At 41.2% G+C, this 13,941-nt stretch overlaps 1 protein-coding gene across 1 annotated transcript in view; it reads left to right on the top strand.

The window, feature by feature from the left end:
* ube4a (ubiquitination factor E4A (UFD2 homolog, yeast)) overlaps positions 1-13,941 on the top strand; it is a 28,846-nt gene that overhangs the window by 8,369 nt on the left and 6,536 nt on the right. Inside the window, exons 9-12 of the mRNA XM_021581923.3 lie at positions 11,604-11,937; positions 12,015-12,141; positions 12,400-12,707; positions 13,684-13,816. Coding sequence (XP_021437598.2) covers positions 11,604-11,937; positions 12,015-12,141; positions 12,400-12,707; positions 13,684-13,816 — 902 coding nt within the window. The remainder of the gene's footprint in view (positions 1-11,603; positions 11,938-12,014; positions 12,142-12,399; positions 12,708-13,683; positions 13,817-13,941) is intronic.

The following is a 13,941-nucleotide window of genomic DNA, read 5'->3' as shown; positions in this document are numbered from 1 at the left end:
GCTACCCAACCAAATTAACATAGAAATGTAAGTTATAGATCTGTCATTCTCATTGAAAGCAAGTCTAAGAAGCGGTATATATGTTCTATGTGCACTACTTTTATGCTTCCCGGTCTTAAATTTCATTTTTGCGTCCTTTAATTTCGGTTTTGTGCACCAGCTGAAAATTCAATATTTTGGATTATGCAAAATGTATTTCATAGCGTTTTCATAGCAATTTTAGCAACCAGTAAATGGCGTAGCGATTTCTGCATAGTGCTTATTTAAGTCATTTGAAACATATTCAAGTTATTAGCCTTATGAACATATCAACTTGGTTGCAGTTTCTGTGCCACCACGCTTCAATAATTTTTTATGCATCTTTAATACTGGTAATCAGAATGTGTTGTTTGGTGTCAAGTTATATGGCTACAATTTGAGTAATTTTTTAAGTGTGATTTTATGATTGCTTACTACAACACAAGTCAATTGTTTGCTTCAAGATATCTCTAGTAGAACCCATGTCCTCAACACCCAGACTAGCTGCAGGGTGCTAGAGTGGAGACCATAAAACACAGCATTTGCAAGACAGAAATAGTAAATAATTGTTACATAGCCAACAAATAAGGTGAATACATGCATTTTCCCTCACAGTAATTTTTAAGTTTGATTTTATGATTGCTTACTACGAAGATGTTGTTTAAAGATCCCCAAAAAACGATTGTTTACCTTTTTTATATTTCTAAATCATGTCTATTTCTTCGGCCCGCGGCCCACTACTCAGATTATATGTTGGCACACCAAGACCAAAAGTTTGACCACCCCTGTTTTAAACAGCATTTTGATCCGTTTCAGACAAAAACAGGGTATCATAGTATTCAGGGGTATTTATAAAAATAAAAAAAATCTGAATTGAACAAGAAATGGCATGCTGAAATGATCCACTGACAACATAACATGGGGCTTTGTCAGGAGAGTTCACCACAAGATCTTATAAACACACCAGTAGAACAACAAGTGTAGGTTACAGCGTTGTTAAGTGATTACCTCTTGTCCAGAGTATGTGAGTGGAGAGGTTCCAACCAACTCAATGCACCAATTACACAGCTCTACCCGGGGAAGTCCCATTTAGTTCTCTTATAGTTCTATTTTCATGATTCATTAAGTTTGCGTCGTTCATGTGACCGACCAATACCTCACAAGGCTTCTTCTCTCTAAGCTGAGACCTTGAAACTGAGATATCCCTTTCTCAAAACAAGGTTCTGGGTGTACTGACAAATTTCAGATACTGATAGTGAAGATTTGTTCAATCAGTCACTTGCATGAACACAGAAATTGGTTATTAGAAAAGCACAAACATAAACATGTCCATCACATTCCATCCTCTTATCACTTTTGTGATAAGTCATTCCATTTTAAGGTAAGCATTAGATTTTAGCTTCTATATCATATTTCTATTAAAGTAAGGGAGATCAACACATAAAACCAGACACTTCATCATTTCAAACGCTTCATCCTGGGTTATACAGTCATTCTGGGTTATACTTGTAAAACCATTGCTGTAGAATGTTTTTACTTAAGACCGCTTCATACAGTTACACAAATGCTTCATTACACAATTTAATTGATTGATTCTGGCAATGACATTTCAGCTGGAGCCTTTGTTGCGAGTGGCATGTTAATTACAGATCTGTATCTCAATGCATTTCTAGTATAAAGTACTATACATTTCGCAGTGTGCAGACCTCCACAGTCAGTCTGATACCCCAAATAAACAATTTTGGAAGAGCCTAAATTCTTCGAGAGAAGACAGACCAGAACAACAGTTTAGTTTAGGGCATTTCTGATTCAGGAAATCCATACAAATGATTTACTGTATGACAAATGTCAAATTATTCACTGATTTCTAAGACAAATGCCAAAGAGAATACCAACGCCCAGTTGAAACCATTTTTTATACACCCCTATCATCTTGGCGATCTCACCGCAGAGTTACAGGGTCAGGGAGTCAGAGGGCGTATCCTTAGGGAGAAATCCCGCTCATCCATCAGACCCAGTCTGGTGAGATTTGTTATTGAAGCAAGACAAAAACAAAGAAAACAACAAAACAGCAATACATTTCTTCATTTAAAACTAGAGGTGGGGAAAACTTCAATCCATTTGAAGTAACTGTCACCATTACCAACATTATATTTTTCCTTTTATAGGCAGGCATGTGAACAAAATCAATTTGCATATTTACCAAAGGGCCCCGGGGGACTGGTAATTCCCCCTTTGAAACACATGACTAACTGTGATTCATGCATCACAAAAAAACACTGCCTTTTAAATCAAGATAACAAATCAAATTAGAATTACGACCCTTGATGACTCCATCTTAACTTAATTGTATCCCATAAGGTAATTGTAAAATAGACTAGAGACAGGTGTCCCTCATTCAGGGGCAGCTCTCTCTCTGTCTCTTGTTCCGAATCACACATAGGACTGTTAATAAATTATACTCTTCTTCCTAATTATCTAGTGTTTACATAGCCGATTTAAATCTCACCCAATGTCTCAAGTCTTTCTAGTGAGGGTGATCAGGCCTCACCAGAAAGTCAGATCAGAGGTCAGGCAGCCCTATTAAGTGAGTGTTTGTTTCCCTGTAAATCAGACATTATTTAAAGATATTTCAAACATTTTGTGTATCAGGTTTACATTGGGGTTTTCAGTGCATTTGTTATCAAGATCATTTATATGTGTGCAACCAAAAGTCTGACATTAGAAACTTCAGAAATGTTCATTTGTGTACCCTTTAAGTTGCATCATTTCTAACCCGTGAAAAATCCACGAAAACAGAAATAAAAAGACCCCACACAATAAATCAAACAAGCATATTAACCGCTAACAAATATTAATCAACAGGTGGGTTGTGTGTGGGTGCTGGCGTATGTGTGGTAAAAATTGTAGGGTAAAAATAAACAAAATGGCCAGACCTTACCCATCAAGCTGAATAGGTACCTTCTAAAGTAAGCAATCCCAGAATCCCTTTCTTGTAATCAATGTTATTTTGACCTGGTGCATTGACATACAGTTCTGTACGAACTGTCCCTGGGACATAAACTAGTCAAAAGATGAAACCTGTTGTTTAACAAATCTGCTAGTACCTTCAAAAAGTTGGTGCTGGCTTATGAGCTCAATATTCGGTACTAAAAACATTTACCTGGATTTACTTCATTCTGAACACAGTTCCAAGTAATGGAAACATATATTTGTTTAAGAGGACATTACCTTCTTTTTTAAAACACTGGTGCTACGCAAACTATAGAATTTAGAAATTGTCAAAAAAATGTCTTATTCAATTATTCATACCTCTGTCCCAAATGTCCACACTGTGTCTCTTACAGCCTGTTTGAGTTCAGTGTGTACTGGCGGCCATCTATTGTTCCACAGGATGCTTATCTCTAACCCAAACACCAGATAGCGGCCTCTAATTTAATATCAGTCCCAATGCTCAATCCCTCTGTTTGTCATGTGACCTTGTATTGAAATATTTACTTCAAATTACTAAGATATTGCATTATCAGAGTGCTATCTGAAAGCCAATTACCATTCACTTTGTTACTTTCACTAGTCTCCATATCTATTTCCTTCAAATAGGACTCCCTTCTTCCCAATTGGAAGACCTTCTCAATATATTACTACTAATACACATGGATCACTCTCAAACCAAGTTCTGCTTTTCCCCCTATTGCAAGGTTTTAAACAAAACAAAACAAACATGATATCTTTCTCCATATTGTAAGGGATTGTTTTAATTTGTCTACCCTAACGATGTTACTCTATTTTTATTAACAATCTCTGTTGGATATTCACTTTCTACTTCATACTTATTAAATGTCTTATTTTAAGATTCATACAGTTGAAGTCGGAAGTTTACATACACCTTTGCCAAAAACATTTAAACTCAGTTTTTCACAATTCCTGACATTTAATCAGAGTAAAAATTATCTTGTCTTTGGTCAGTTAGGATCACCACTTTATTTTAAGAATGTGAAATGTCAGAATAATAGTAGAGAATTATTTATATAATATTTTATTTATTTCATCACATTCCCAGTGGGTCAGAAGTTTACATACACTCAATTAGTATTTGGTAGCATTGCTTTTAAATTATTTAACTTGGGTCAAATGTTTTGGGTAGACTTCCACAAGCTTCCCACAATAAGTTCTGTGAATTTTGGCCCATTCCCCCTGACAGAGCTGGTGTAACTGAGTCAGGTTTGTAGGCCTCCTTGCTCGCACACACTTTTTCAGTTCTGCCCACAAATGTTCTATAGGATTGAGGTCAGGGCTTTGTGATGGCCACTCCAATACCTCGACTTTGTTGTCCTTAAGCCATTTTGCTACAACTTTGGAAGTATGCTTTAACTTCCTGACTTGATGTCTTGAGATATTGCTTCAATAGATCCACATAATTTTCCATCCTCATGGTGCCATCTATTTTGTGAAATGCACCAGTCCATCCTGCAGCAAAGCTCCCCCACAACATGACGCAGCCACCCCAGTGCTTCACGGTTGGGATGGTGTTCTTCTGCTTGCAAGCCTCCCCCTTTTTCCTCCAAACATAACAATGGTCATTATGTCCAAACAGTTCTATTTTTGTTTCATCAGACCAGAGGACATTTCTCCAAAAAGTATGTTCTTGTCCCCATGTGCAGTTGCAAACCGTAGTCTGGCGGTTTTATAGCAGTGGCTTCTTCCTTGCTGAGCGGCCTTTCAGTTTTATTTTTACTTGACCTTTATTTAGGTTATGTCATTATAGGACTTGTTTTACTGTTGATATAGATGCTTTTGTACCTGTTCCCTCCGGCATCTTCACAAGGTCTTTTGTTGTTGTTCTGGGATTGATTTGCACTTTTCGCATCAAAGTACGTTCATCTCTAGGAGACAGAACGCGTCTCCTTCCTGAGGAGTATGACGGCTGCGTGGTCCCATGGTGTTTATACTTACGTACTATTGTTTGTACAGATGTACGTGGTTCCTTTAGGCGTTTGGAAATTGCTCCCAAGGATGAACCAGACTTGTGGAGGTCTACAATTTTTTTTCTGAGGTCTTGGCTGATTTATTTTAATTTCCCTATGATGTCAAGAAAAGAGATACTGAGTTTGAAGGTAGGTGTTGAAATACATCCACAGGTACACCTCCAATTGACTCAAATGATGTCAATTAGCCTATCAGAAGCTTCTAAAGCCATGACATCATTTTCTGTAATTTTCCAAGCTGTTTAAAGGCAGTCAACTTAGTGTAAACTTCTGACCCACTGGAATTGTGATACAGTGAGTTATGTACGTGAAATTATCTGTCTGTAAACAATTGTTGAAAAATGTATTGTGTCATGCACAAACTAGATGTCCTAACCGACTTGCCAAAACTCTAGTTTGTTAACAAGAAATTTGTGGAGTGGTTGAAAACAAGTTTTAATGAATCCAACCTAAGTGTATGTAAACTTCCGACTTCAACTGTATGTAATGCTTTGGAGGGATCAATGTGTGTTAACTGGTCTAGCACTGTCTATCAGTCCCCTGTAGATGGCATGCCCTGTCCATAATAAGTCTGGCACCTTAGACAGCATAGACACAAATTGGTTTTGAACATCATCATTTGGGATATCAACTTAAACTCCATCGTAAAGTAAATTGTAGCCTTAAGTTTAGTTGTTCAACATTCATTGGTTCTATTTATAGTTGTAATGGTTAGGGGTAAGTCAAGTCCCGTACCTTTACCAAAAGTGGATAAATGCCAATCTTTGTCTTAGACTCTATTTCCCAGACTCTTTAGATAGTCATACAAGGCCTTAACCTTATCTTTATCTAATGATCCATAAAGAGACCACTCTGAACATTTGTCAGAATACTTTTTACACCACTTACAGTGGGGCAAAAAAGTATTTAGTCAGCCACCAATTGTGCAAGTTCTCTCACTTAAAAAGATGAGAGGCCTGTAATTTTCATCATAGGTACACTTCAACTATGACAGACAAAATGAGATAGAAAAAATCCAGAAAATCACATTGTAGGATTTTTAATGAATTTATTTGCAAATTATGGTGGAAAATAAGTATTTGGTCACCTACAAACAAGCAGGATTTCTGTCTCTCACAGACCTGTAACTTCTTCTTTAAGAGGCTCCTCTGTCCTCCACTCGTTACCTGTATTAATGGCACCTGTTTGAACTTGTTATCAGTATAAAAGACACCGGTCCACAACCTCAAACAGTCACACTCCAAACTCCACTATGGCCAAGACCAAAGAGCTGTCAAAGGACACCAGAAACAAAATTGTAGACCTGCACCAGGCTGGGAAGACTGAATCTGCATTAGGTAAGCGGCTTGGTTTGAAGAAATCAACTGTGGGAGCAATTATTAGGAAATGGAAGACATACAAGACCACTGATAATCTCCCTCGATCTGGGGCTCCACGCAAGATCTCATCCCGTGGGGTCAAAATGATCAAAAGAGCGGTGAGCAAAAATCCCAGAACCACACGGGGGGACCTAGTGAATGACCTGCAGAGAGCTGGGACCAAAGTAACAAAGCCTACCATCAGTAACACACTACGCCACCAGGGACTCAAATCCTGCAGTGCCAGACGTGTCCCCCTGCTTAAGCCAGTACATGTCCAGGCCCGTCTGAAGTTTGCTAGAGAGCATTTGGATGATCCAGAAGAAGATTGGGAGAATGTCATATGGTCAGATGAAACCAAAATATAACTTTTTGGTAAAAACTCAACTCGTCGTGTTTGGAGGACAAAGAATGCTGAGTTGCATCCAAAGAACACCATACCTACTGTGAAGCATGGGGGTGGAAACATCATGCTTTGGGGCTGTTTTTCTGCAAAGGGACTAGGACGACTGATCCGTGTAAAGGAAAGAATGAATGGGGCAATGTATCGTGAGATTTTAAGTGAAGCATTTCAAGGTCCTGGAGTGGCCTAGCCAGTCTCCAGATCTCAACCCCATAAAAAATCTTTGGAGGGAGTTGAAAGTCCATGTTGCCCAGCAACAGCCCCAAAACATCACTGCTCTAGAGGAGATCTGCATGGAGGAATGGGCCAAAATACCAGCAACAGTGTGTGAAAACCTTGTGAAGACTTACAGAAAACGTTTGACCTCTGTCATTGCCAACAAAGGGTATATAACAAAGTATTGAGATAAACTTTAGTTATTGACCAAATACTTATTTTCCACCATAATTTGCAAATAAATTCATTAAAATTCCTACAATGTGATTTTCTGGATTTTGTTTTCTGTTTTTGTCTGTCATAGTTGAAGTGTACCTATGATGAAAATTACAGGCCTCTCTCATCTTTTTAAGTGGGAGAACATGCACAATTGGTGGCTGACAAAATACTTTTTTGCCCCACTGTACGTACATCTACGTGTGGGTGTGCAAGTTGTATATTATTGTTTTTGTTCCTGTTCATCAGATATCTTGTAACCCATTATACTCAATATTATGTTACTTTATCTCTAGTAACCCATTATACATTTGTGTTACATCACAGATTACTCTTCTACACCAGTGTTCTATACATACAGAGGTTTAAATATTCACTCCAGTGTACTATTTGACAGCAAATTGGAATAGTACTCTTTCATATTTCCATACAGAATCTCTATATAAAGTTATAAATCTTTGGTTATTCACATCCATAGCAACTATCACAGCACAGCAGCCCGAGAGGTACACATATCTTTCATATCGAGGAAATCAGTGTCCGGGGACTGTTATCCTCTCAATTTTTTGAGATCGATGGGCCGGTGGTGGACAGAACCCCTAGATAACGTTATGGATCTAAAAACTCAGCTCACACAACTGGTTGGGGTATTCATTCTTTCGTTATTTAACTATAGTTAGGTATTCACATCAACACCACTCCATGTGCATCCTATGCACCATATGTATCTATACATATAAAACAACACCCCGTGCTTAATAACACTTGTGCTATTATTAGTAGTCCCAGACTCAATCAGCTTATTATCCAAATTTAAATCTTAATAGTAGTAATTTCAATCAATTTATTATCCAAATTTCAATCAGCTTAATATGTAATTTCTCATATCGCACAACGATTCTTTGTCGTTACTTCCTATGCACCATATGTATCTTCACTATACATATAGAATAGCACCTTGTGCTATTATCAGTGGCTGCAGACCACGTAGACACTTATCTTATTAATGCCTACAGACAGCTGTCAGCAAGGCATGGTACCGTTACTTGCCCTCACTCTAGTCTTCTGTCTTATGTATCATTGCCACGGTTCCTCTAGTTTCTGCAGTCCCAATAGTCTCTTAAATATCTATAGTCCCTGAGCATCCATAGTCCCTATAGCATCACAGTCCCAATAGCATCCATAGTATCTACAGTGCCTTGCGAAAGTATTCGGCCCCCTTGAACTTTGCGACCTTTTGCCACATTTCAGGCTTCAAACATAAAGATATAAAACTGTATTTTTTTGTGAAGAATCAATAACAAGTGGGACACAATCATGAAGTGGAACGACATTTATTGGATATTTCAAACTTTTTTAACAAATCAAAAACTGAAAAATTGGGCGTGCAAAATTATTCAGCCCCCTTAAGTTAATACTTTGTAGCGCCACCTTTTGCTGTGATTACAGCTGTAAGTCGCTTGGGGTATGTCTCTATCAGTTTTGCACATCGAGAGACTGAAATTTTTTCCCGTTCCTCCTTGCAAAACAGCTCGAGCTCAGTGAGGTTGGATGGCGAGCATTTGTGAACAGCAGTTTTCAGTTCTTTCCACAGATTCTCGATTGGATTCAGGTCTGGACTTTGACTTGGCCATTCTAACACCTGGATATGTTTATTTTTGAACCATTCCATTGTAGATTTTGCTTTATGTTTTGGATCATTGTCTTGTTGGAAGACAAATCTCCGTCCCAGTCTCAGGTCTTTTGCAGACTCCATCAGGTTTTCTTCCAGAATGGTCCTGTATTTGGCTCCATCCATCTTCCCATCAATTTTAACCATCTTCCCTGTCCCTGCTGAAGAAAAGCAGGCCCAAACCATGATGCTGCCACCACCATGTTTGACAGTGGGGATGGTGTGTTCAGCTGTGTTGCTTTTACGCCAAACATAACGTTTTGCATTGTTGCCAAAATGTTCAATTTTGGTTTCATCTGACCAGAGCACCTTCTTCCACATGTTTGGTGTGTCTCCCAGGTGGCTTGTGGCAAACTTTAACACTTTTTAGGGATATCTTTAAGAAATTGCTTTCTTCTTGCCGCTCTTCCATAAAGGCCAGCTTTGTGCAATATACGACTGATTGTTGTCCTATGGACAGAGTCTCCCACCTCAGCTGTAGATCTCTGCAGTTTATCCAGAGTGATCATGGGCCTCTTGGCTGCATCTCTGATCAGTCTTCTCCTTGTATGAGCTGAAAGTTTAGAGGGACGGCCAGGTCTTGGTAGATTTGCAGTGGTCTGATACTCCTTCCATTTCAATATTATCGCTTGCACAGTGCTCCTTGGGATGTTTAAAGCTTGGGAAATCTTTTTGTATCCAAATCCGGCTTTAAACTTCTTCACAACAGTATCTCGGACCTGTCTGGTGTGTTCCTTGTTCTTCATGATGCTCTCTGCGCTTTTAACGGACCTCTGAGACTATCACAGTGCAGGTGCATTTATACGGAGACTTGATTACACACAGGTGGATTGTATTTATCATCATTAGTCATTTAGGTCAACATTGGATCATTCAGAGATCCTCACTGAACTTCTGGAGCGAGTTTGCTGCACTGAAAGTAAAGGGGCTGAATAATTTTGCACGCCCAATTTTTCAGTTTTTGATTTGTTCAAAAAGTTTGAAATATCCAATAAATGTCGTTCCACTTCATGATTGTGTCCCACTTGTTGTTGATTCTTCACAAAAAAATACAGTTTTATATCTATCTTTATGTTTGAAGCCTGAAATGTGGCAAAAGGTCGCAAAGTTCAAGGGGGCCGAATACTTTCGCAAGGCACTGTATGGTCCCTATAGCATCATAGTCCCTACAGCATCTATAGTCCCTCAGCATCCGTAGTATCAATAGTTTATATAATCATAAATGCTATGGTCTCTATAGACTCTATAGTCTTGCCGCATAAACAGAATAACACACTCAGTAACTCCACACTCACACAACTTTCACATCCACTACATGCTATTACTTGACTTAGGATTAGTGGTACCCTCTCCTCCTTCATTTTAGTTTTTTAGCAAAAACAAATGTTGCCCCCTTTTTCTTCCCAATTTTTGCGATATCCAATTGCGATCCAGTTACGATCTTGTCTCATTGCTGCAACTCCCCAACGGGCTCGCAAGAGGCGAAGGTTGAGTCATGCGTCCTCTGAAACATGCGTCTTAACACCCGTCCGTTTAACTCAGAAGCCAGCTGCACCAATGTGCCGGAGGAAACACCATTCAACTGACAACCTGAAGTCAGCCTGCAGGCACCCGGCCGGCCATGAGTCACTAGAGTGCGATGAGCCAAGTAATGCCCCCCCCCCCCCCCCCCCCGGCTAAACCCTCTACTAACGAGGATGATGCTGGGCCAATTGTGCGCCGACCTATGCTCCACCGGTTTTCCTCGCACACCCCCCACTGGAAAGCTCCGCAGGCAGAATCAATCATACAGTTCGTGACGCCAATTCGATCTCTTAAAAGTTTAGTTAATTTTTGTTCTATTATCTATCTATATCCATAATTTATTTTGGCTCAATAATCCTGGCATTTTCCCACTTTCGAGGAGCTTTCCATTTTGATAGGGTTATTTTGCCTAAAAACCTTTAGGCCTACCTAATAGAAGAGGAAAAAAACAACTCCATCTCATCCACAGCCTGGCAAGAGTGGCCAAAAGGGTGTTTAGCATCCCCAGTGGCTCTGCAGGTGTGGAGAGGGTATTCTCTGCTGCTGGTCTGCTCTCCAGGCACCATCGCATGAGCCTGAAGCCACAGACTGGCCAAACTCATGTTTGTTAATTAATTACACTGAGCCTAATAAGGCATTTTTCATCAAATTTGTATTTAATTTGAGAGAAGTCAGAGCCGATATGCACAATTTATAGACTATAATGATTTAATACAACAAATGCTTAAATGTTGAGAGCTTCATGTCCCTACCAGCCTATGGTGTCGTACTCGCAAATGCTTCCCAATATATTTCTTTGTAGGCTATAGCCTTGAAATAATATAGCCTAAATAATTAATTTTCGTTCCTTCTTAAGCTCCCTGTCTGGATCCTGATCTATTTAGAGTTTTATATGCTGTTTAATATGACAGGTAGCATATTTGAAATGGTGAGCGCTTCTAAATTACTTGTCATTCAAATCATATGGTTTGGTTTCAATACTTCAAAACCAAATGGTAGATCCAGATAGTCACGAAATTAGATGGGTGTTGGTTAAATTGTGATTTTAATGAATGGAGCGAATTTGGAGCAGCAGCGTGCGTGGAGCGGTTTTTAGCGAAGTGGTTGAAAATGACATGGAGTGCCGGAGCTTGCGCACCGCTCCATGAGTAATGAGCGGGATTTCCGACCACTCAACTTCGCTCACTTACTCTGCTCTCCTTTCCTCCCAGTTCATGGACCAGTTTCATGACAAGCTGCACCAGCTCCTGAAGAACCTGCTGCAGCAGTCAGGTGAGACGCGCCATCTGCTGCTCTCCTGGCTGGGCGGCTGCCTGCAGGCCAATGCCGGGCGCGCCAAGATCTGGGCCAACCAGATGCCCGAGATCTTCTTCCAGATGTACGCCTCAGATGCCTTCTTCCTCAACCTGGGCGCCGCGCTGCTCAAGCTGTGCCAGCCCTTTTGCCGGCCGCGCTCGCCCAAGCTGCTCACCTTCAACCCCACCTACTGCGCCCTCAAGGAGCTCAGCGAGGAGGAGCGGCGCAACCGCAACGTGCATGCCAGAGGTGTGTGTGTATATGCGTGCATGCGTGTCTGGGTCATTGGATATCCTTTTTACATAATAAAATCTCTATTTTATTAGGTCTGGACAAAGAGACGTGTCTCGTCCCCCTTCCCCCCCAGCAGTCGGTGGAGTACGCCCAGTCATACAGCCTCCTCACTGAGAACCTCATTCTCACCCAGATGACCCTGCACCTAGGCTTCCACAGGTAACTAACTGGCCCTGTTCAGAAGGGTGCAACGTTAGAGAACATTCAGATATAATGCAAATTATAGGATAGATATGATTGTCTTTCAAGTAGAATAGGGAATCATGTCAGGTCCATTCTCATAGTGTAATCCTTCATAACAGCTGAGCCATGTGTACTGTATCTAATGTTGTGAACTGGACCTTGACAAATTTCCGTTGTTCGCTCTAACATATGGTTATTAAAGTTGTATTGTGTCTTCTCCTTGCCTCTCCCTAGACTCCACGAGCAGATGGTGAAGATGAACCAGTCGCTCCACCGGCTGCAGGGTACATGGCGGGAGGCCCAGCTCACGGGCGGACCGGCGGCCGAGCAGCTCCGCGAGCAGTTCGAGCGCCTCATGACGGTCTACCTGTCGACCAAGGCAGCAGCCACCCAGCCGGGCATGCTGCAGTGCTGCCTCAACCTGCAGGCGTCCAGCGCCACACTCCTGGTTCAACTGGGCCTTAGCAACCAGGGGCCCGAGCACGCCCAGCTCTCCTTCCCCCTGCCGCCGCTACACAACAGCCTGCTCTGTCACATGCCAGGTAGTTAGCCCTCCCTCCCTCTGTCATTTTACTTTTTTGATTTTATTTAGCTGGGCGACTTAGTCATGGCATTTAACTAAGGTAGGAAAGACAACCAAGTACCACAGTCATTGCAGGTCAAACTTTCCGTCAACCTTACTTACTTAGACCAATCACCCCATGAGGAGCACAGGCCATCAAGAACTCAACTTTTGGCAGTCATTTCAAAGTTGACACCATATCTTCAGTCATTTGAAAGATGCTCTTATGCTGGCTTGCAGTCAGTGCGTACAATAGAGGTTTTCAACCAGTGTGCCACTACAGGGACTCTCAGGTGTGCCGCAAATGTTTTCCTAATCTTGATAATTGTTTTGAACACTCACTTATAAACTTGACCCGTGGAGTGGGCGCACCAGTGCCGCTCAGATAATACATTGAATGGCACATGGTTACATCTGTATCGTTGTTTCAAGTCCAGTTAGCTCAGGCTGTTGTTACATTTGTATCATTTGAGGGGCACGCATCACGAGCAAAGTCATTTGTATCATTTTACTTTACCTGTGAGAACCATTAGCACAGACAAGTCTGATTAGGCTTAGCTGTACAACAGCCGCTGCCATAGAAACAAACGGAACATGGCTTTGTGGCGGTGGTTGCACAAGTACAATGGAGAAAACCGCTCGTCTGTAGCGGCTGTTGACAGTGCTATAAAATGACAGTGCTATAAAAGAGTTGTGAGAGAATAACACATATGTCGGGAGCAGAGGAGGCTGGTGGTAGTACCTATAGGAGGTTGGACTCATTGTAATTGCTGGAATGGAATTAATGGAAACACCTAACACATCAATCACATGGAAATGTTTGATTCCATTCCAGCCATTTAAAACGAGCCCGTCCTCCTATAGCCCCTCCCACCAGCCTCCTCTGGTGGAGAGTGTCTTAAAAGGATGACTAGTAGGAGGGGTTGGTTATCACAAGGATTCTTGTACGTCTGCAGAGTTCTTTGCGGAGAACTTGGGAGATTTCTTTGTCTTCCTCCGCCGCTTCGCCGACGAGGTCCTGGAGTCTTCTGCTGAGAGCTTGGAGCAGGTCCTCAACTTCATCACTGTGTTCATGGGAAACGTGGAGAGGTAGGGGAAAGAGAGGGAGATGCCTTGAGTTCATCCACGCACACATGCACAGTACTCGGCCACATGTTTACACCTCTGTGCATAATATCCATGTGTCCTGGTACACACAATGCCTTGAGGTCTGT

This window comes from Oncorhynchus mykiss, chromosome 24 (genome assembly GCF_057628025.1).
Source record: "Oncorhynchus mykiss isolate SJ-2025 chromosome 24, ASM5762802v1, whole genome shotgun sequence".
Classification (NCBI taxonomy): Eukaryota; Metazoa; Chordata; class Actinopteri; order Salmoniformes; family Salmonidae; genus Oncorhynchus; species Oncorhynchus mykiss.
This window is presented reverse-complemented; position numbering and strand designations above follow the sequence as displayed.